The 24,526-nt window shown below is 42.4% G+C and overlaps 1 protein-coding gene across 2 annotated transcripts in view; it reads right to left on the minus strand.

The window, feature by feature from the left end:
- The window catches only part of LEO1 (LEO1 homolog, Paf1/RNA polymerase II complex component), a 38,216-nt gene extending 22,095 nt beyond the window's left edge, over window positions 1-16,121 (minus strand). For both annotated transcript variants that reach the window (XM_053593122.1, XM_053593123.1), the window contains exons 1-5: window positions 15,999-16,121; window positions 8,506-9,270; window positions 6,022-6,126; window positions 1,493-1,587; window positions 729-874 (exon numbers count right to left, since the gene is read on the minus strand). In XM_053593122.1, the coding sequence (XP_053449097.1) occupies window positions 729-874; window positions 1,493-1,587; window positions 6,022-6,126; window positions 8,506-9,270; window positions 15,999-16,056 (1,169 nt within the window). In that variant the 5' untranslated portion in view covers window positions 16,057-16,121. The remainder of the gene's footprint in view (window positions 1-728; window positions 875-1,492; window positions 1,588-6,021; window positions 6,127-8,505; window positions 9,271-15,998) is intronic.
- Between the last annotated feature and the right edge of the window lie 8,405 nt (window positions 16,122-24,526).

A 24,526-nucleotide genomic window follows, 5' to 3' on the forward strand; every position in this document is an offset into this window, starting at 1 on the left:
TTTCCACATCATTTTGCTTGGTGGTAAAAAATTAAATCACACGAAATACCAAGTAAACTTAGTAAATAATACTCATCCACCCTGTTAATTGTCCAAAACCATTAGCTTTTCTAGATCAACAATGGTTGCTCTAGACATTTGCATTTCTCCAACAAATTTCATTACTCTCAATTTCAGCTTTTTCAGGGCTGCGCTAGTTAAAAAATACCTTGAAAACTTGTGATGTTTGTTAATTCGTAAGAAAGTGTCTGTCAGGGCGGCACCTGTGGCTCAGTTGGTAGGGCGCCGGCCCCATATACCGAGGGTGGCGGGTTCAAACCCGGCCCCGGCCAAACTGCAACCAAAAAATAGCCAAGCGTTGTGGCGGGCGCCTGTAGTCCCAGCTACTCGGGAGGCTGAGGCAAGAGAATCGCTTAAGCCCAGGAGTTGGAGGTTGCTGTGAGCTGTGTGAGGCCACGGCACTCTACCAAGGGCCATTGAGTGAGACTCTGTCTCTACAAAAAAAAAAAAAAAGAAAGTGTCTGTCAAACTACTGAAAACAATCACAAGTATATTAAAACTTCCTTTTATCAACATACTTTTTCTACTTGAGATATGCTGGATTCGTTGTTTTAGAAATATATAAACAACTTTCCATTTTGTGATTTGTCAACTCAAGGTAAAATAAGAAAAACATTAACATTCCATATATTTCCACATCTAGAAAGTATTTTAATTAATTCTGTTACCTGGGCTCTACGCTGAGAAAGTTGGGTAGTTTAACAAAATATAAATCGTTTCCTAAATCAGTGTTTACTTTGGGTATTTCTACTTCTATTCTGGTCTCAGGAATTGGCTCCTCCTCCTGTTGATCTTGAGGTAATCCATTTTCATCCTAGAAAAAGAATCAGAATTTTATAGCTTAATGGGATCTTAGGAATGAACTAGTTCAACTTCCACACTTTAATTATTCAGATAAGCAAGAAGAAAATTTAGACATCACTTTAGGACTAAAGCAGCTCCATCCAAACCCACTCACCCCTCCAACCAAAGAAAAACCCTAATTGGAATCAAGATTAGTTTGGATTCACCAGTACAAGAAAATATCTCTTTTATGGTAAAGCTATCTTCCAAATACTCAACAGAAGTATGAAATTAATCAATACTTCAATATGAAGTCACCCTAATTGTTTTAATAAATCAGAGAAGACTATCAAGATAGCACAAAATTCTTGGCATGAACAAGAAAAACACTTCAATGTTTCTCAAATCACAGATCCTCCCAGTCTAGCCCTCTAAGGCACAGGACCAACTCATGTTGGGTCATTGTTTCTATTCCCCCTTATAACCAAGTGTTCTGTACATAACTAAGAAAGTCATTTGTTCACTCTATTTCCACATTACAACTCATTTACCAACCCCTCTTCCTGGAGTAAGAGATACCCTTTACCTCAGAAACTTCTTATTTGGCTTTGAATAAGGGAGCCCAGTTCACATTAGTAATTTTACTTACTATAGGCTGTCCTGGAGTAGGGGGTTTATCTTCTCCATCACTCCCTGAAGATATATCATCTGCACCTCCAAACAGATCCATGGTTCCACTGTTATCTTCAAGGTAGGAGGAAAAATGCACAACATTAATATTTGTAACCAAGGTTCTTCAAAGGTGATCACTTTAACATATTCCCAATGTTTCTGGACCAGCACCAGGACACCACTCAAAACACAACTGTGAGCCTGGCTTTCAAAGACAGACTTGACTAGAGGCCTGGCACAGTGGCTCATATGTAAAATCCTAGCACTCTGGGAGGCCGAGGCTGAAGGATTGCTGAAGCTCAGGAGTTTGAGACCAGCTTGAGCAACCCCATCTCTACTTAAGACAGAAAAATTAGCCAGGCATTGTGGCAGGTGCCTGTGGTTACAGCAACTAGGGAGACTAAAGCAAGAAGATTGCTTGAGCCCAAGAGTTTGAGGTTGCTATGAGCTAAGCTGATGCCGTGGCACTCTACCCAGGGCAACAGAGTAAGACTGTCTCAAAAAAAGAAAAAAAAAAGACCTGAAAGAGTGTAGGTAGAGAGAGGGAAGGGGGCAATTCCAGCAATAGGGAAGCTGCGTAGGAGGCACTTCTCTCTCCCTTCCTGTTCTATAGCTTTGTTCTGCCATTTGCGTTTATTCCTCAGGGCCCAAACATCTTCTACAGTCTACTCAACATTGGGGCTTATTCTCTGTATAAGCCCCCCAAGTTTGAAAATTACAGATCCACGTCTACCCAGGCCAACAACAATCAACATAAAACAATAAACCAAGGTGGGGTACTAGAGTGAGTAAATAGAAGACAGAAGGTTGGTCAGAAAGCAGACTGCTCAAAATTGAGATTCTAGAAGAGTTACAATTATTGGTAACATTGTGGTCTAGGATAAAACTATGAGAGTGACTGAGAGAGGGTGGAGGACAAGACCACTGAAGAAGAAAAAAGGAAGGCCAGGCAGGATATCGGACGTATCAACACAAGAAATATCTCTTTTGTAATAAACCTATCTTCTAAATATTCATCAATAGAAGTGTAAAATTAAGCAACACTTCAATAAAGTTACTTTAACAATTAAATTCTATATGATCTCCAACTATACGATAAAAACCACTAAAACTACAACCCTACCTAGCCATACTCTTATACACTGTTCCTTAACTTCTTTTTAGCATTTTTTTTTTTTTTTTTTTTGGAGACATTGTCTCACTTTGTCGCCCCTGGTAGAGTGCCGTAGCATCACAGCTCACAGCAACCTCAGACTCCTGGGCTCAAGAGATTCTCTTGCTTCAGCCTCCCAAGTAGCTGGGACTACAGGCGCCCGCCACAATGTCCCAGCTATTTTTAGAGGTGGGGTGTTGCTCTAGTTCAGGTGATCCTCCTGCCTCTGCCTCCCAGAGTGCTAGGATAAGTCACCACACCCAGTCTTCTTTTTAGTTTTCCTTTCTTTTTTTTTTTTTTTTTATTGTTGGGGATTCATTAAGGGTACAAGAAACTAGGTTACACTGTTCTTTTTAGTCCTCATCACCATCCAACATACTACATATTGAATATACTTATTGTGTTATTACTAGTCCCCCTAGCCTATCTATAGTTTATTAGAATATGATTTCTACAAAGGAGAGGTTTTTTATCTGTTTTGATCATGGTTATATCATCGGTGCCCAAAAGAGTACTAGTACGCACCAGATTCTCAATAAATACCTGTGAACAAATTAAAAAAGATCACATCTTCCCTGACTCTCAAAACAAACCCATCAGATGGTTAGCATCATCTCCCATTTACAGACCAGAAAACTGAAGCTTAATATGGATTAATTTGACCAAAATCATATAGTTGAAAAGGAAAATAAAAAGATTCTAACTTGAATAATCTAATACTAAAGTCTATGCGCATTACTATTAATTAGAGATCTTTAAGCAAATCCCAGAGCATACTGTTCTGTTCAGCTCTCTCCTTTCACTAGCTTGCCTTCTAAATGTTTGCTTTCATTATGTTACTCATAATAATTTAAATAAACTAACATTAACACCTAATCACCATTTGACATAATAATGGTTTTGTATAACCAAAGTATCTATCAAAATGATTAGCTGGGAACACTGGCTTACAATCTGTAGTCCCAGCTCCTCAGGATGCTGAGGCAGGAGGATCACTTGAGCCCAACCTAGGACATAGCAAAACCCTGCCTCTAAAAAAATCTTTAAAAATTAGTCCAGTGTGTGGGTGGAGCCTGTGGCTCAGTGAGTGGGGCACTGGCTAAACTGCAACAAAAAAATTAGTCCAGTGTGTCTTGGCACCCATAGCAGTGGTTACAGCGTCAGCCGCATAACCAAGGGTGGCAGGTTCAAACCCAGCCCAGGCCAGCTAAACAACAATGACAACTGTAACAAAAAATAGCTGCGCATTGTGGTAGGTGCCTGTAGTCCCAGCTACTTGGGAGGCTGAGGCAAGAGAATTGCTTAAGCCCAAGAGTTTGAGGTTGCTGTGAGCTGTGATGCCACAGCACTCTACCCAGGGCCACAAAATGAGGCTCGGTGCCTGTAGCTCAAGCGGCTAAGGTGCCAGCCACATACACCAGTGCTGGCGGGTTCAAATCTCAGCCCAGGCCTGCCAAACAACAATGACGGCTGCAACCAAAAAATAGCCAGGTCTTGTGGCAGGCGCCTGTAGTCCCAGCTACTTGGGAGGCAGAGGCAGGAGAATCACTTGAGCCCAGGAGTTGGAGGTTGCTGCGAGCTGTGATGCTACAGCACTCTAACCAGGTTGAGAGCTTGAGTTTCTGTCTAAAAAAAATAAAAATTAAAAAAAAAATAGCCAGGGGCGGCGTCTGTGGCTCAGTTGGTAAGGCGCTGGCCCCATATACCGAGGGTGGCAGGTTCAAACCCAGCCCTGGCCAAACTGCAACCAAAAAATAGCCGGGCGTTGTGGCAGGCACCTGTAGTCCCAGCTGCTCAGGAGGCTGAGGCAAGAGAATCGCTTAAGCCCAGGAGTTGGAGGTTGCTGTGAGCTGTGTGAGGCCACAGCACTCTACAGAGGGCCATAAAGTGAGACTCTGTCTCTACAAAAAAAAAAATAGCCGGGCAGGATGGCGCCTGTGGCTTAGTCGGTAAGGTGCCGGCCCCATATACCGAGGGTGGTGGGTTCAAACCCGGCCCCGGCCAAACTGCAACCAAAAAATAGCTGGGCGTTGTGGCAGGCGCCTGTAGTCCCAGCTACTCGGGAGGCTGAGGCAAGAGAATCGCTTAAGCCCAGGAGTTGGAGGTTGCTATGAGCTGTGTGAGGCCACGGCACTCTACCGAGGGCCATAAAGTGAGACTCTGTCTCTACAAAAAAAAAAAAATAGCCAGGCGTTTTGGTGGCTCCTGTAGTCCTTGCAACTCAGGAGGCTGAGGCAAGAGAATCACCTAAGCCCAGGAGTTTGAGGTTGCTGTGAGCTGTGACGCCACAGCACTTCTACCAAGGATGATAAAATGAGATTCTGTCTCTAGAAAAAAATAATTAATTAAATTAAATAAATTAGCCCAGTGTGGTGACACGTATTTGTAGCCCCAGCTACTTAGGAGGTTGAGGCAGGAGGACTGCTTAAGCCCAGGAGTTCAAGACCAGCCTGGGCAATATAGTAAGATCTCATCTCTTAAACAAAGAAATAATGTTTGCTGTAACCTTTACACTAACATCTTCATTGCACAAGGATTTGCCATTTGTAAACACAGTCATATATAGAGGTAACTAAGTAAATCTCCTTTCATCCTTACAATAAAAAAACTTAACATTGGGTTTCTGTTTTTAATTTTTGTTGTTGTTGAGACAGGGGCTCACTCTGTTATCTGCACTAGAGTACAGAGGTGTTATCATAACTCACTGTAATCTCAACCTCCTGGGTTTAAGCAATCCTCCTGCCTCAGCCTCCCAAGTAGCTGGAACTATAGGCATGCACCACCACCCCCAGCTAAATTTTCTTTTTTTTTTTTGAAATGAGGTTTTGCTGTGTTGCTCAGGTTGGTCTTGAACTCCTAGCTTCAAGCAATACTTAATCCGGGTCCTCCTAAAGTACGAGGATTATAGGCATGAGCCACCACATCTGGTATTAACACTGGGTTTTTCCAAATTCTTCATCTCACCTTTAGTTTAAACAATCAGATGCGTCATCAGTTATTAAACTGTGAAGAACTTAAAAACCAGGTGCCCTAGGACCATCGTGATTCAAACTAAAGAATGGATATAGTCACCTCCATCCCAATCAGAAGTTCAGCCCCCAACAATGGATTCATTCTAACTATAAACAAAGAGACAGATTCTTCTGCAACTGATTAATTAAATACAAGCAGCTTCTCATCTACAAGCAGCTTCTCATGTCTATGTAATTTGTCTGGGTACACTAAATGTACATACACTCCTTTCTGTGGGTCTTGCAATCCTGGGTAAACACTCAGGGTTGGAAGTGCACTACCATTAAATGCACAAAGAGGTATGGAAATACATATATATGTAAAAGAAATAACAGAGGTACCTTTTGGCACTTCAGTGTCACTATCCACTTCTGAATCTGATGCAATTGCGTTCTTGCGTTTCATTCGTAAAACTTCATCTTCACTATCACTGCCTCTTGCAGATTCTGTAAGAGTAGAATTAGAAGTTTTGCATAATCGTAGTCCTATTGTAACTTTGAATTTTATGTTTTAAAAGCAACACTGGAGATAAACTGTGGTACATCCATACACTGGGATACTACTCAACAGTAAACAGAACGAACTACTAATACTTACAACAATCTGAATGAATCTAAAATGCATCATGCTAAGTCAAAGAAGCCAATCTGGAAAGGCTACATACTTACTATACCACTTCAATTACACGACATTCTGGAAGAGAAAAGTACAGTCACAGAAAAAGATTAACAGGTGCTAGGGGCTGGGCTGGAGGAAGGGTATAACTATTAAATACAAAGGAGATAGCATAATGGAGTTATTTAGGACAACACAGCTGTTCTCTATCCTGAGTATGGGGGTGTTACACAAATCTATATACGTGTTAACGCTAACAGAATTGTAAACACAGGCCAAAAAAAAAATCAACTCTACTGTAAGTTAATTTAAAAATAAAATTTAGGGCGGCGCCTGTGGCTCAGTGAGTAGGGCGCCGGCCCCATATGCCGAGGGTGGTGGGATCGGACCCAGCCCCGGCCAAACTGCAACAGAAAAATAGCCGGGCGTTGTGGCGCGCGCCTGTAGTCCCAGCTGCTCGGGAGGCTGAGGCAAGAGAATCGCATAAACCCAAGAGTTAGAGGTTGCTGTGAGCCATATGATGCCACGGCACTCTACCTGAAGACTGTACAGTGAGACTCTGTCTCTGCAAAAATAAATAAATAAATAAATAAAATAAAATAAAATTTAGAGGCTGGGCACCGTGGCGCGTGCCTGTAATCCTAGCACTCTGGGAGGCAGAAGCAGGTGGACTGCCTGAGCTCACAGGTTCAAGAACAGTCTGAGCAAGAGTGAGACTCTGCCTCTAAAAATAGCCAGGCATTGTGCATAAGCCTTCAAGATTCTATTAATGACATGAACAACTCTACTCTGAACTAGTTATTGAATACTTTATTGAATTAACACAGTCTACACAGACCTATATCTATCTCAGCAAATATTCTGTCCTCTTCTCCCAATAATATACTAAAATGTAGTTCTGAATGCTATGATGTGAGGTACACATCGCAGAGAAATGGATTCCCCCTTAAGCTGAGAGGAACAAAATGTAATTAATATAATAAATCACCTATAAAAATGAACCAATATCCTGGGCGGCGCCTGTGGCTCAGTCGGTAGGGCGCCGGCCCCATATACCGAGGGTGGCGGGTTCAAACCCGGCCCCAGCTGAACTGCAAACCAAAAAATAGCCAGGCGTTGTGGCGGGCGCCTGTAGTCCCAGCTACTCGGGAGGCTGAGACAAGAGAATCGCTTAAGCCCAGGAGTTGGAGGTTGCTGTGAGCTGTGATGCCATAGCACTCTACCAAGGGCTATAAAGTGAGACTCTGTCTCTACAAAAAAAAAAAAAAAGTGAACCAATATCCAGACATATTTCAAGAAGACTTCATCCTAATTAAGATGACTTTTATATAATATAAAGAAATGTTTTCTCCACTTTTTTTTTTTTTTTACAGTCTATACAAAGGACGTGTTAACTTGAAGAATAGTCTAAATGGCAAGCATATAAGGGGATCCAGAAGCCAAAGTTTGTATGTTTCCTGTAGCCTTTATGGAATAAGTGCTTTGATCCAAGTTCATCTCTGTAGGGTGGAAACTCACACATCAAACTGCCATAGCTCAATAACACTGTCCACTGAGATCAAGCAGCCATGTGTACATTTTCTAGCTGTGAGGCTCCCTAAGTAATGTCCTGATTCCTAGAACATGGCATCCACTGTGGATTTACCCCAAGGGAAAGAATACAATGATAAGGAAGAAATAACTGATCTTCTTGAAACAATTTTACAATTTAATTTTTACACATTTGTTTCTTGTAAATTTGATTAGTTTGAATAAACTCCTTAGAGCCTCACTACCTCTGGATGATCAAATTTTAGATCTTAAAAATCTGAGCTGGAACAGCTCAACGCCCACATGTCAGTACAGCTGATCCTACAGAGGGCATTTCTATGGTACTGTTTTTTCCCCAAGCACATGAGGCATGTTCTTTAACCACAGAAATGGAACCCCTAGCACCATACTTATCTAAGACTGTCCTCTTTAAATTGTTTCCCCCCACCAAAACAAATAAAATGAAAAAAAAATTGTTGTTCCCATGATCTGTCATCAATTAACAAATAGAAGGGAAAGAGAAAGAATAAATGGATTTAAAAGAAGCAAAACATGGATTCTGAAATGGAAAACAGAAGACAAAAACAGGTGAACAAAGATGGGAATGAAAGAACAACAGAAGGGCCACTGCCGCGTCTGGGTGCTCATCCAGAACCATCTGGTTCTTATAAGAGCACTACCTGACTTGTGGTCCTGCTCCTCTTCGTCATCCGAACGTCTCTGCTCTTCATCTGAGGCCTGTGGCCTTTCCTCATCAGAATTTTGCATTTTCTCCTCATCAGACATCTGTGGCCGTTCTTCATCATCAGAATTCTGTTTCTCATCATCATTATCAGAAGCTCCCGGCTGTTCATCCTCAGAATTAGCCTTTTCCTCCTCAGACAGCTGCTGTCTCTCCTCATCTGAAAGCCGAGGCCTCTCCTCATCGTCTGAGTTCTGCATTTTCTCGTCATCGTCGTCAGAATTCTGTAGCTTATCTTCATCAGACCCTTGTGCCCTCTCCTCATCATCAGAATTTTGTATCTTTTCATCATCTGACTGGTCGCTTTTATCTTCTCTGCTCCATTTTTCATCATCTGAATGAGCTTTCTCAGAACCTTCCGCTTCTGAGTGGTGGCTTCCTCCCTCCGATCTCTGACCTTCATCTTCATCATCATTATGGGCGTCTGATCCACTGTGCTGATCTACATCTGAGGGGTCATTGTCATTGTCTTCATGGTCAGAACGCTCAGAAGCTTCTGACCTGTTGTCTGATCTTTCAGAGTGATTATCACTGCCACTATGACGAGAGGCTCCTTCATCCTCACTGTCATCTCCAAACAGTTCCTTATTGCTTGGTTGTCCTGAATCGCCTCTTTCATCATGATCGCTTTCACTTCCAGAGGCATTACTGCCAGAAGGAGCATTCTCCTGATCAGAATCTGAGTCAGATCCAGAATCAGAATCTGTGGGATCATATAAGCACAGGAAAATGTCAGCAAAAAAGGGGAGGTAAGGTACTCCAAAAATACCTCCCAACATAAAAGCAATGAAGAAACTGGCAAAAATTGTTAGAATCCATTTTCTCAGTACTCCAGAGACTAACCAAAAGTTGCAGCAACCAGGAGAATGCTTATCCGAATCTCGGTAAGGAAACAGGACTTTGTGGTATATTAACTTACCCTGGTCCCACTCCCAGCTTGAGGGTGGCCTTGAAGATAACAGCCTGTATTTCTGGCATGGGCACCACTACTGAAGGGAGCAGAAAGGACCTTGTTTACAATAAACTGTGACTGTTCATTTTGACCTCTCTGCTTGTGGCTCCCCAAAAGACTAGCCCAAAGGGCTTGTCTTTATCTCACCTAACTTGGAACTCTCAGTGGTGAGGCAGCTACATTAGTATGTTTTTGTGTGTGTGTGTATGTGTGTGTGTGTGTTTGGGGGGAGTGTCAAAAACATTAGCAGGTAAATGTACTAATCACCTCTGCCAGGTACAATGGATAGTAGCAGTTAGGGCAAACAAGAGTAAACAAATCAAAGCTTGGGAGCAGAGACTGGGGAACGCAATAATATGGGGAGTAAGGAATTTTTAAAAAGCCCCTACATAATCCTGGAGATTTACAAGTTCACACATATGCCAAAGACAATGTATATGCTCAAGAAATAACTGAGAAGGCCTTAAGTTCTCCCCTCTGGCTGAACTCCAGGGTCTGTGCAAGAGAGAAGTGAAGGCAAAGGCAGGGTTGTGAACTGTATGGCTGAGTGTTGAAGCATGCCCCAGAAGACACAGAGAGGCAACCTGCAAAGACCAGGAGATTCTGGGGATTCTAAGCATTTAAGGAAATCACTGTCCACCCACTAGCTGAGCACCAAGTTAACAGAAGAGACTTCACGGCTGTATACAACAGAGATTACAGACTTTACAAAAGTAGTACAAAGGAGTCACTAAACAAATAAACAACGATTGCTACAACAAACAGCAATGAAAAATCCTGGGGAGGAGATAGAATGTAGATTTCCTGAGTTGCCACATTGTAATATTTGAAATACCTAAAGAAACAAGAAAGTATGGCCACACACAGGGAAGAGGCTAGAAACTGCCCCTGAAGATTGAACATGAAAATGATGTATTATCAAATAGAGGATACCAATAGATACTTATAGATATTATAGATATCTATATCTATCTATTATAGATATCTATCTTATAGATATCAATAGATATTATAAAAAAGAACTAAATAAAATTCTGGAATTGAAAAGTAAAATGAAATTAAAAAATTAACTAGAGAGACTCAACAGATTTGAGCATGAAGAAGAGGGCAATTCAGATCATCCAGTTGGAGGAACAGAAAGAGAAAAGAATGAAGTAAAACAAACAGAGTCCAAAAGATTTGTGGGACACCATCAAGTATACTAACATATGCAACTTAGAATGAATGTATTCCTAGAAACACACAAATTATCAAAACTGATCAACGATGAAACAGAAAATCTAAATAGACTAGAACCAAGAATTTGAAACAGTAATGGGAAATCTTCCAATAAAGAAAAGTTCAGGATCAGATGGCTTCCCTGGTAAATCTATCAAATGTTTAAAAAGAATTAACACCTATCCTTCTCAAACTCTGCCAAAAAACTGCAGCAAGGGAACACTTTCTAACTCACTCTATGAGTACTCAGATACCAAAGCCAGACCAAAACACCCCAAGAAAACTACAGACCACTAACCCTCCCGATATAGACGCAAAAATAATTTTAAAATGTCAGCAAACTAAACCCAAAAGCATACTAAAAGGACATACAATGCTAGGCAAGGTGGCTGGCATATGTAATCCTAGCACTTTGGGAGACTGAGGCAGGAGGACTGCTTAAAGCCAAGAGTGAAAGACTAGGCCTGGTACAGTGGCTCACAATTGTATTCTTAGCATTTTGGGAGGCCAACACAGGTGGATTGCTTGAGCTCAAAAGTTCAAGACTAGCCTGAGCAAGACTTCGTCTCTACTAAAAATAGAAAAAGTAGCTGAGTGCTATGGCTGGTGCATGTAGTCCCAGCTATTTGGGAGGCTGAAGCGAGAGGACTGCTCAAGCCCAAGAGTTTGAGGTTGCTATATCGAGTGCTATATCGCCACAGCACTCTACCCAGGGCAACACAGAGTGAGACACTATCTCAAAAAAAAACCCCCAAAAAATTGGAAAGGAATAAGTAAAACTATCACTATTCACAGATGAAATTATCTTTATTATCTCTTATGTAAAAAATTATAGCTAATACATTCAGCAACGTTGCAGTTCGCTCATTCATACAAGAGAACATACAAAATCATTTTACTTCTGTACAGTAGTAATGAACAATCCAAAATGAAATTAAGAAAACAGGGGTGGTGCCTGTGGCTCAGTGAGTAGGGCGCTGGCCCCACATGCCGAGGGTGGCGGGTTCAAACCCAGCCTTGGCCAAACTGCAACAACAACAAAAAAATAGCCGGGCGTTGTGGCGGGCACATATAGTCCCAGCTGCTCGGGAGGCTGAGGCAAGAGAATCGCATAAGCCCAAGAGCTAGAGGTTGCTGTGAGCCGTGTGACACCACGGCACTCTTCCGAGGGCCATAAAGTGAGACTCTGTCTCTACAAAAAAAAAAATAAATAAAAGAAAGAAATTAAGAAAACAGGCTTGGCGCCTGTAGCTCAAGCAGGTAAGGCGCCAGCCACATATACCAGAGCTGGCAGGTTCAAATCCAACCCAGGCCTGCCAAACAACGACAACTACAACCAAAAAATAGCCAGCGCCTACAGTCCCAGCTAATTAGGAGGCTGAGGCAAGAGAACTGCTTAAGCCCAGGAGTTGGAGGTTGCCATAGCACTCTACCCAGAGTGACCTGTGAGGCTCTGTCTCGAAAAAAAAAAAGAAAAGAAATTAAGAAAATAAGGCCAGGCACGATGGCTCACAGCCTGTCCTAGCACTTTGGGAGGCTGAGGTGGGAAGACTGCTGGAGGCCAGCAGTTCAAGACAGCCTGAGCTGTAGCGAGACCCCATCTCTACAAAAAAAAAAAAAAAAAAGATTAGCTGGGTGTGATGGTGCGCACCTATAATCACAGCTACTCAGAGACTGAGGCAGGAGGAAAGCTTGTGCCCAGGAGTTTGAGGTTGCAATGAGCTATGATGACACCACTGCACACCAATTCTGGCTAAAGAGCAAGACCCTGTCTCAAAAAATAATTTTTTTTAAGAAAACAATTCCACTTGCAATAATATACAAAGAAACAAAATATTTAGGCATAAATTTAACCCATGAAGGGCAGGACTTACACAATAAAAACTACCAAATACTGTTGAAAGAAATTAAAAATGAACTGACACAGGCAGCGCCTGTGGTTCAGCTGGTAAGGCGCTGGCCCCATATACCGAGGGTGGCGGGTTCAAACCTGGCCCCGCTGAACTGCAACCAAAAAAATAGCTGGGCGTTGTGGTGGGCGCCTGTAGTCCCAGCTACTCGGGAAGCTGAGGCAAGAGAATCGCTTAAGCCCAGGAGTTGGAGGTTGCTGTGAGCTGTGTGATGCTATGGCACTCTACCGAGGGCCATAAAGTAAGACTCTGTCTCTACAAAAAAAAAAAAATGAACTGACACATTTATACATGAAAGAAACATGCTGGGCCTAGGTTGAGGTTCTACGCGTTGTTATGATAAGAAACTTGTCAGATGTAGTTATATTCCACAACTTTCATAGAACAGGGAGGTAACAAAATATGCTAGGCATAACACATTACCCTGTCACATATACACTGCCTTCAGGACCAACAGCAACCTTCGAGGATAGCATATCAGGATTGGAAGCAAATCCTAGTGAGTCTGTTTATCTAATGGTAAGATGGAAAAAAGCTGCAATGGACTTCTAATAAGGTAAATCATGAAGCCCAGAAAACAATGCAAGCACCAACCAATACATGAATGGATTAATTAAATGTGGTATATAATACTACCTAGCCATACAAAATAGCGATCTAGTATCTTTTATGACAACTTGGAATGGAATTGGAAATCATTCTTCTGGGCAGCGCCTGTGGCTCAGTGAGAAGGGCGCCGGCCCCATACGCTGAGGGTGGCGGGTTCAAACCCAGCCCTGGCCAAACTGCAACAAAAAAATAGCCGGGCGTTGTGGCGGGCGCCTGTGGTCCCAGCTACTTGGGAGGCTGAGGCAGGAGAATCACCCGAGCCCAGGAGTTGGAGGTTGCTGTGAGCTGTGTGATGCAACAGCACTCTACAGAGGGCAATAAAGTGAAACTCTGTCTCTACAAAAAAAAAAAAGGAAATCATTCTTCTAAGTGAACCACCACAAGAATGGAGAAACAAACATATGTACTCAATACCAAATTGGAAAACTAATGGATCACCACTTGAGTGCACATAGAGAAGTAAATCTCAATGCAGATGAAGTTGTGGGAGGGGGAGAAAAGGGGATGGGTAAATTCCCATCTATTGGGCACAGTGCACACTGGTGAAGGGCACATTTGTAACTTTGACTCAATCTGTACAAAGTATGTAAACAAAACTTGTGTTCTCAATATTCCCAAGGTCAGAGAAGCAACCAGCTCCACACACCACTTGCCCACACACTGTGTTTCCAATGGGGAAGCACTGCAGGTGCTTCTTAAAAAATACTGCTTCGGGCGGCGCCTGTGGCTCAAGGAGTAGGGCGCCAGTCCCATATGCCAGAGGTGGCGGGTTCAAACCTAGCCCTGGCCAAAAACCACAAAAAAAAAAAAAGAAATTAAAAAAAAAAAAATACTGCTTCTACCCATCCAATTATCTATTAAATATGCATCACGCATGGATGTAAGCTGTGGGGATGGCATGACTATCTTTTCATCATTATATCCCCAACACCTAGCAAAGTAGTTAGAACATGAAAGGGGATCAATAAATACTTATTGAATGAATGACAACTTCATGAAAATGAGTCATGGGAGGGTTCACATAGAACTGCGCCTTAAAGGGTGAATGGGATACAGATAAGTAGAAATGACAGTAAAATGAAAACATTAGAAAAGACAATGAAATAAGAGTTAGTATACAGGGTTCGGTACTTCCACGCTTACACTAACTAGAAGAACCTCCTGGATACTCATCCTGGCAGAATCCACACATTAGAATTTAGTTCTCTGGGCGGCGCCTGTGGCTCACTGAGCAGGGCGCCAGCCCCATATACCGAGGGTGGCGGGTTCAAACTGAGCCCGGCCAAACTGCAACAAAAAAATAGCTGGGCGTTGTGGCGGGCGCCTGTAGTCCCAGCTACTTGGGAGGCTGAGGCAGGAGAATCGCCTAAGCCCAGGAGTTGGAGGTTGCCGTGAGCTGTGTGACGCCACGGAACTCTACCGAGGGCCATAAAGTGAAACTCTGTCTCTACAACAACAACAACAAAAAGGGCGGCGCCTGTGGCTCAAGGAGTAGGGCGCCGGTCCCATATGCCGGAGGTGGCGGGTTCAAACCCAGCCCCGGCCAAAAAACACACACACACAAAAAAAGAATTTAGTTCTCTGTACCTCCACCTAGTGCTCCCTTCACCACACTCTATAAATTATGAATAAATTGGAGAAAGAGAAATGGGGGGAGGGACAACCACAACAATGCTCTTTGTCAATGAAAGGATAGATACACTACTTGGAGCCTGGAGGGTTTCTAGAATTCTGAACTTGGGCTCGGTGCCTGCGGCTCAAACGGCTAAGGCACCAGCCACATACACCTGAGCTGGAGGGTTCGAATCAAGCCCGGGCCCGCCAAACAACAATGACCGCTGCAACCAATAGCCGGGCGTTGTGGCGGGCGCCTGTGGTCCCAGCTACTTGGGAGGCTGAGGCAAGAGAATCGCTTAAGCCCAGAAGTTGGAGGTTACTGTGAGCTATGATGCTACAGCACTCTACCCGGGGCGACAGCTTGAGGCTGTCTCAAAAAAAAAAAGAAAAAAGAATTCTGAACTTGGTCTTGGGTCCCTTCCCACTTTATATAGCTCTTATTGACATTTCAAACACCTGTAGTTTGAGCTACTCCGGCGGCAGAGGATAGTTTTCACCAACAAATCCACCCCTCCTCTCCAAACATAGACCGCATACGCTCCCCAGTCTAACAGTGCAGACTCAAATTCTGGAGTTTCTGCACAAGCTCTCAGAGGACATATTCTCTCCCGTGCATAATACCCATGTGTGGCCCCTTCCCAGTATCCGTCCCAGACGTCTCATCCAGACATCTCAAGTTTCCTATCACTCCATACTCTCGTTTCATTCGAGAGGGCATTCTGAGCCCTCTGTATAAATTCGTCCACCCATCCCCATATTCCTGAACACCTCATTTCCATTCATTCACAAACAGCCCTTACTCTGCGCTGTCCTGTGCAAGGCAGGGCAGAGCAAGACCCCAAAGGTCCTTTCCGGGCTGCGCAGGGTCGCTCCATCTCTGCCCCTGCCCTGCGCCTCCTTCGCTCCAGGAACCACATGCTCCACTGAACTTCGAGGCAGAGACTCTGCGCTTGTCCCACCATTCCCGACCACCGGGAGAGTGCCACCGCCGGGAGCGCAGGGGGCGCTGAGACAGGAAAGGACCAAACGCCATCTCCTGCTCTGTGCCAGAGCCTCCACGGCTGTCCAGTACCCACAGCTGAAGCCCAGACACGCACCCCTCCTCGGAAGCCCAGCCAATCCCACCTTTACGCTCAGCATCGCTGTCGGCGTAGCTCCCGAACAGATCTTCCATATCCGCCATTGCCGCTCCCCTCTAGGCCGCCTAGGCTGGGGTCAGCTCCGCGCCTGCCTTTACGGCAAAGAACCAACGAAACACGACGGTGTCGCAAAATTTCCCTCGCTAGACTCCTTCCCTTCTGTGACCTACTTTTTGTTTGCGTGGTGAACCCCCTCTCTGCTGCGCCTCGTGGTCGTCAAGCCCAGCCATTTCGTTAATATCTGCTACTACACCCCAGAATGCTACCTTCACCCCACGGAGCGTCCTGCGTTTCGGGTGTGGGGGAGCGGGCCGTGTTTAGTGATCTGGGGGTGAAGGGCCCCAGGCCGAGTTAAACCTATCACGAATCAGGCCTGAAGCTCTTTGTTCTGCGCAGCAAGACTCAAATTGTTCAATCTCAGAACCCCTTGACCATGTTAAAAATTGCTTAGTGCTACAAAAAGCTTTATGCGGGTTAATAGCTATTGATAGTTACCATATTAGTAGTTAAAGCAGAAATTTTAAAAATATTAATTTAAAATACACACGTTGGGCAGGACCAGTGGCTCACGCCTGTAATCTTAGCACTTTGAGAGGCCTAGGAGGGTGGATTGCCTGAGCTCAGGAGTTCAAGACCACCCTGAGCAAGAGCAAGACCCCATCCCTACCAAAAATAGAAAAACTAGCCAGGCCTTGAGACAGGTGCCTGTAGTCCCAACTACTTGGGAGGCTGAGGCAAGAGGATCGCTTGAGCCCAAAAGTTTGAGGTTGCTGTGAGCTATGACTCCAGTGCACTCTGCCTACCGCGACAGAGTGAGACTATGTATTTAAAAAAAAATTTTTTTTTTAATTAAATAGACATGTTGACCTAAATTCCTTTTTTTCAGTTTTAAATGACTATTTTTTTTCCCCTAAAAAATAATTAGAAGTATGGAATCGTTTTACAAGTTTGAAAATAATCTTTCCTATCTGGCTCAAAGGAAGACAGATTATCATAGCTGCTTCTGTCATTCAATCTATTGAGCCATGTTGTAATGGAAGCGGGCGAGAAAATCTGGTCTCACAGACATACTTGTTAACTGAAAGAGGGAAGCTGTCTTAGATCTCTGGAAGGGTCTTCATCCAGCCACGTTGTGACAACCACAGCTTTAGAATTTCCCAAGCATCATAGATTTTTCATCCTGTTGTGGTGTGGATATCCCCTCCAAAACTCCTGAAATTTAATTGCCACTGTGACAGTATTAAGAGGTGGCATAGGCTCTATCCTGAACAATTAATACTGTTACTACAGGAATGGGTTAGTTAATGCTGGAGTGGTCTTCTACTAAAAAGGTGAATTCAGGGCGGCGCCTGTGGCTCAGTCGATAGGGCGCCGGCCCAATATACCGAGGGTGGAAGGTTCAAACTCGGCCCCAGCTGAACTGCAACCAAAAAATAGCCGGGTGTTGTGGCGGGCGCCTGTAGTCCCAGCTACGCGGGAGGCTGAGGCAAGAGAATCGCTTAAGCCCAGGAGTTAGAGGTTGCTGTGAGCTGTGTGATGCTATGGCACTCTACCAAGGGCCATAAAGTGAGACTCTGTCTCTACAAAAAAAAAAAAAAAGGTGAATTCAGCCTCCATTTTATGTCTCTCATGCTCGCTTCTGCCTTCTGCCATGGGTGACCCTCACCAGATGCCAGTACCCCAGTGCCACGGTCTTGTAATTTCCAGCCTCCAAAACTGTTGAGCCAAGTAAACTTACATTAATAAATTGCCCTCTCTGCAGTATTCTGTTACAGGTGCAGAAAATGTAATGAGATATACCCTACCCCACTTCATGTACACTTTAAGTTTATATACTTTATGTATAACTGAGACAAATATTTCACAAAACATTATTTCTCTTACTACTAAGATGCACTCTGAGATGTTCTATTCTCTTTTATTTTATTCTATTTTAGTTTTGATTTTTAAAAGTGCTGGCAGGTAATGCAATCCCCTAAACTGATTTGATGATTTACTAATGGATTACAATCTGCAGCTAGAAAAATACTATTCAGAGGGTTCTATTGGCTATTTTGTTTTGCAAGAAAAAAATTGGGTTTGCTAGGAAATGTTGCTACAGTTATAAGTACATTATAAAGTCAGGCACTAAGAGAATTTTCATGAATAGCCAATCCTAGATAAACCCCCCTTACAGGGGCTCAAAGAAATGAAGTGATTTGCACAAGTGAGAGAGTTGGGTCTCTTTAGGTAAACTTAGTTAAATTTTAGTTTTTTTAATTTTATGTTAAATCTTGTGTTAACATCTTGTGTTAAATCTTACCTAATTAGGCCATTATGAGAGTTTGGGTCTTGGAGAAGCAACAATGAATTTTTAGCTTGGAGATTATAAGATATATTTTTATTGCACATAGGAGTACTTGATAGGGTTCAGTATTAAGAGGTGGAAGCTGGAGACAGTGGCTGACACCTGAAATCCCAACACTTTGGGAGACCAAGGCAGAAGGATGCTTGAGCACAGAAGTTTGAGGTTACAGTGAGCTATGATCATGTCACTGCGCTCTAGCCATGGCAACAGAGCAAGACCTCATCTCTGAAAAAAAATAATCATCAATAATCATCAATTCCAGAGCTGTCACATATAAAATACATGATGTAGGGCGGCGCCTGTGGCTCAGTGAGTAGGGCGCCGGCCCCATATACCGAGGGTGGTGGGTTCAGACCCGGCCCCGGCCAAACTGCAACCAAAAAATAGCCGGGCGTTGTGGCGGGCGCCTGTAGTCCCAGCTACTCGGGAGGCTGAGGCAAGAGAATTGCTTAAGCCCAGGAGTTGGAGGTTGCTGTGAGCTGTGTGAGGCCACGGCATTCTACCGAGGGCCATAAAGTGAGACTCTGTCTCTACAAAAAAAAGAGAAAAAAAAATAAAATAAAATACATGATGTAAGAGTAGCATATGGATCACCCGAAAACTATCTGGAATATTGGAAAAAACAAGTACTCTATTTGATAGTGATTCGGTTTCATTTTCGTGTAGAGTACTATCCATTAAAAGTACATTGATTAAATTGTAACAAATTGAATGACAACATGGCCTGCTGAATCACCAGGCCAATAGTCCTGGCTAGCAAGATGGATTTGTTTTTTCCATACAAATAGTGTAAGACAAAAAACTTGTGGCTCTTTGATAGAGTTTTTGTTTTTGATTTTGCTATACTTTATGCTGAACACTGCTCTTCTACTCATTATCTTTTCAACTCTTCTTTTACTCATTTTGTGTGTGTGTGTGTGTGTGTGTGTAGAAACAGAGTCTCACTTACTGCCCTTGGTAGAGTGTCATGGCATCACACAGCTCACAGCAAACTCCAACTCCTGGGCTTAGCTGATTCTCTTGCCTCAGCCTCCCAAGTAGCTGGAACTATGGGCGCCTGCCACAGGCCTGGCTATTTTTTTGTTGCAGTTTGGCGGGGGCAAGATTTGAACCCACCACCCTTGGTATATGGGGCCAGCGCCCTACCCACTGAGGCACAGGTGCCACCCACTCATTTTTTTACCTATTTTTTTCCTCAGGACCTACTTACTGCCTTTCTTCCTCTTCTTTTTTTATTTTTGGGGATTCATTGAGGGTGCAAGAAACCAGGTTACACCAGGTTGCTTTTGTTAGGTAAAGTCCTTCTTTACTCACTGCCTTTCTTCATATAGGATATGATACACAAGATTGGACTTCAGCTAAATCAATCACAATTATTTTCCTGTAACGTCTTACCTGAGGTTATCTTTTTTTTTTTTTTTTTGAGATTATCATCTTAATTGAAGTTTGGAGTGCTAAAATAACTCATTTACTCCCAGATGTAAAGAATTCCATCCTATTTGGTTTGTGTATGACTAATTTAACTTTGTTTTTTGTTTTTAATTATAATCCAAATAACTAGAGGAAGTCAACTTTGGATGTTAAAATAATCTCTTTATTTGTTCCCAGGAATGGAGAATTTTACCTGTTAAGTGTGTGATTAGATTAAACAACACCAGGCCACACTTGGTGTCTCACACCTGTAATCTTTTTTTTTTTGCTGTTTTTGGCCAGGGCTGGGTTTGAACCTGCCACCTCTGGCATATGGGGCCAGTGCCCTACTCCTTTGAGCCACAGGCACTGCCCTCACACCTGTAATCTTAACACTTCCGGAGGCTGAGGTGGAAGGATCACTTGAGCCCAGGAATTCAACAACGAGACCCTGTCTCCACAAAAAGTTAGACAGGCATGGTGTTGAACACTCACTGCTTGAGAGGCTGAATACAGAAGTTTGAGGTTGCAGGGACCTATGATCACATGCTGTACTCTAGCCCAGGAGACAGAGCAAGAGACCTTTTCTTAAAATAAATAAATAAATAAATTTCAATTAAAACAACTCCAGAGTAGCTTTATCTTCTTTGTTTCTTGGTTGTCTCTTTTGTCCCATGTTCTGCTTTCATAAGGTGAAAATAGATCCTCAACACCATAATATACATAAAGAACAAAGATTCAACTAGATTGAGTACATACCACAATTAATGTATCATTACAAACATTGTTACAAGATAGCAAGAAAACCTTAAAAATTTATAAAATACATGCTTACACCAAGTCACAAAATAGGAATATGTGTTTTTAAGTTCGTGTAACATCTTAAAGACGTAAAGGAAAAACAACAGCTTGGATAAATGAAATATATTAACTGAAAATCCACTCTATTTATAATAAACTGCCACGCCACAGGAGAATCATGTGGCTTTTCTGAGAACTTTGTGGAAGGAGTGAGCCTTTAGAAGGAAACAGTTTCATCTGACCTGCAGAGAGGAAAAGAGCAACCCTGCAGTTTCTCCCTGTAGCGCTAAACAAACAGTTGGGCTGCTCCTTTCTTAGAAGACACAAGAGTATTCACACACAGTCTGCCTTTATTAAATTCCTTACTGAATTAGATCCCTAAGTGGTGCTACAGGGACATAAAAAATAACAAGCATGATTTCTTTATATAAAAGAGTTTGGGGGAAATGAAGCAAATACTCTAAAACATCTGAAGAATTCCAGTTTTAGAAGTTAATTATTAACTATGTTAGGTGCCCAAGAATTGAAATTCAGATAATGACCAATATGGGTAGGTGTCAGGAAAAGTTTCTAAGGATGATTCATGCTAGATTAGTGATGTAATAGGAGGGAGCCCAGTTATTGAGGCATAACATTGAGCAGAACCTAAAATTCAATCAAGCAAGACTTCTAGCTTATCAAATCTTTTCCCCGATTCACATGAAATTTCAGAGCACTGGAGATGAAAGGAACATTCTAAAAGTTTCCAGAGGGGCGGCGCCTGAGGCTCAGGGAGTAGAGTGCTGGCCCCATATACCCAGGGTGGTGGGTTCAAACCCAGCCCTGGACAAACGGCAACAAAAAAATAGCCAGGTGTTGTGGCGAACACCTGTAGTCCCAGCTACTTGGGAGGCTGAGGCAAGAGGATCACCTAAGCCCAGGTTGCTGTGAGCTGTGGTGCCACAGCACTCTACCAAGGGCAATAAAGTAAGACTCTGTCTCTAAAACAGACAAACAAAAAAAAAAAAATCAGAAAAATAAATAAATAAATAAAAGTTTCTAGAGGAAAAACATCAGCTGATATGTGAAAACTCTGGAATGAAAATGACATCAGACTTCTCCTTTTTTTGTGTGGTTTTTGGCTGGGGCTGGGTTTGAACCCGCCACCTCCGGCATATGGGACCAGCACCCTACTCCTTGAGCCACAGGCGCCGCCCCAGACTTCTCAACAATTTGGAAATCTAGAAAACTACAGAGAACTGCTTTCAAAATCGTGGAGAAAAATAATCCATCCTAGAATTCTATACCCACCAAACTATCATTAAGTACAAGAGTAATGATATTCAAGGGAAGCCAGCCTCTACATAAGCAGTGCAACTACACTGTGCTCTGTGCTGTGAAAAAGACCAAAGGAGGCCACAGAGACCAATGAAACTACGCAAAGAGATGCTAGACCAACCCCCATCTGCTGTAGACCTGCAGTTCCAACTCCAAATTCCATGTGAATGCAACCTTGATGGGAGACCCCAAGTCACAAGTGTCCCATGGAGGTTGGCCTCAATCCTGTCTCACAGAAACCAGGAGATAATAAATGGATGTGGTGGCATAATACACTAAGTTTTGAGTTAATTGTTTAGCCATAGCAATTGGAAGACTTGTTTAAATATACAGTCTGTTGACTACCTAAAGGACTGTAACAAACCGGTAAACATACAGAGGTAGTCAACCTAAGAAACTAGGCTTACTGTACTGATACGTACATGTGGAGCATGTCTGGACTATGAAAATTAAGTCAATTTAAGGAGGTAATCAAGTATGGAGTTCTATTATTTTTTTCAGTCTATGAAATGCGGTCCATCAAAATGAGGAACTATAGCGAGGAAGAGGAAAGCTTTAAGGCAGGAAACCCAACAGTAGAAAGAGGAAAAAGGAATTACCAGGATGATAATTAGACCTGCAGGCCCAGAAGGCAGCTGGTCCAGATGGGAGCAAGAGGGCATTAATTTCCTAGAGAGAACAGGCTGAGATGGAATAGAAGAGATAGAATGCTTGCTACAGCCATTAACCCAATAAGATTTGAATGTCATCTCTGTACCAGAAACTATTCTAGCTACTGGAGATACAACAAGCAACAAAATAGACCAAGTGTCTATTCTCAGAAGATTGCCCCCTTCTGAGGAGGGTGAGATACAATAAAGGGACATATTAACAAAGTTATAAATATATACACTTTGAGTTTTATATATTTACATCTGATCTACTTGAATATTTTTAAAAGACATTTTTAAATATCTTTATTTAAGATATTTTTAAATATCTTTTTTTTTTTTTTTTTTTTGCAGTTTTTGGCCAGGGCTGGGTTTGAACCCGCCACCTCCGGCATATGGAGCTGGCGCCCTACCCCTTTGAGCCACAGATGCCACCCTTTAAATATCTTTTTTAAAGGTATTTTTAAAACATAAAAAAGTTTTGCTTTGTTTTTTTTTTTTTTTGTAGAGACAGAGTCTCACTTTATGGCCCTCGGTAGAGTGCGGTGGCCTCACACAGCTCACAGCAACCTCCAACTCCTGGGCTTAAGCGATTCTCCTGCCTCAGCCTCCTGAGTAGCTGGGACTATAGGCGCGCGCCACAACGCCCGGCTAAAAATATAAAAATGTTTTAAGTGACACATTAAAACTAAGCAAACAGAAAACCAAGATAATTATTAACTCCGAGAAAAACAAAGTGGGTATACTACAGATATATAGTACATTGTGTGGCTAAGATGATAATAAACAGGTAACACATAAGATATGTTGTTTTAAGTGCTTTTTATATACAAGTTCACAGCCCCTTACCCTTTAAAGCCTTTGGGGACATATGTGTTTTACAATTTAGTTTTTTCCCCAGATTTTAGAAAGATAATGCGGGGCCTAAACTCATTATTACTTACCACCTCAAGTTGGGTCTGACAAGAATCCTATAATCAAAATGAAACTTCTATGGTAAAATGCATGAAAATTCAGATAAACAAACTTTAAGTAGCTGTAGGTCAGTTCGGGCCAGCATTTACCACCAAAGGAATTATGAAAGAGCGTTCAATTTCAGAGTTTTTCGGATTTCAGAATTGTGAATAAGAGATTATGGACCAGAACTAACTTGCTCAATTTGCACAACAAACCCACGAGATAGATTCTATTACACATATTCCTATTTCATGTGTCAAGAATTTGAAGGAAGTACAGAGAAGCTAAGTGGTTTTGCCTTTTTTGCTCTAAGTCACACAGCTAATAAGACTTGCTTAGTCATAGTAATAAATGCTGAATATTTTTAGTTTAGTAGGACTATTTGACTTTTGAAACATCACACACACATAAGTCATTAAGTTTAGTAGGGAATGTTTTATGTTCAAGATATGTGGGTAAGTAAGAAAAAAATTATGAAGAGTATGCATATAAACCTACATAAAATTAAAATTTAAATGTGTGTATGTCTAGCATGTGAATGGAGAGACTGTCTCTGGAAGACTACATCAGAAGTGGGAAACAGTGATTTCCTCCAAGGAGATGAGCTAAGGAACTGAACTAGATGATAGGGCAGGAGAGAAAATTCACTTTCACTATGAGTGATTTTTAAATTTTGTACCAAGTGATTGTATCCAAAATTAAAATTAAATTTAGAATTAGCCGGGAGTGGTGTTCACGCTTGTAATCCCAGCACTCTGGGAGGCTGAGGCGGGCGAATTGCTTGAGGTCAAGTGAGAGCAGGAGACCTTCTCCTACTTTAAAAAAAAAGAGAAAAAAAACAAGTGATCCCATCGCAGGCTGGGCAAGGGATTTGAAGAGAAACTTCTCTGAAGAAGACAGGTGCCCGGCCTACAGACATATGAAAAAATGCTCATCATCCTTAATCATCAGAGAAATGCAAATCAAAACTACATTGAGATAATCATCTAACTCCAGTAAGATTAGCCCATATCACAAAATCCCAAGACCAGA

The sequence above is a fragment of the Nycticebus coucang genome, chromosome 6 (genome assembly GCF_027406575.1).
Source record: "Nycticebus coucang isolate mNycCou1 chromosome 6, mNycCou1.pri, whole genome shotgun sequence".
Taxonomy (NCBI): domain Eukaryota; kingdom Metazoa; phylum Chordata; class Mammalia; order Primates; family Lorisidae; genus Nycticebus; species Nycticebus coucang.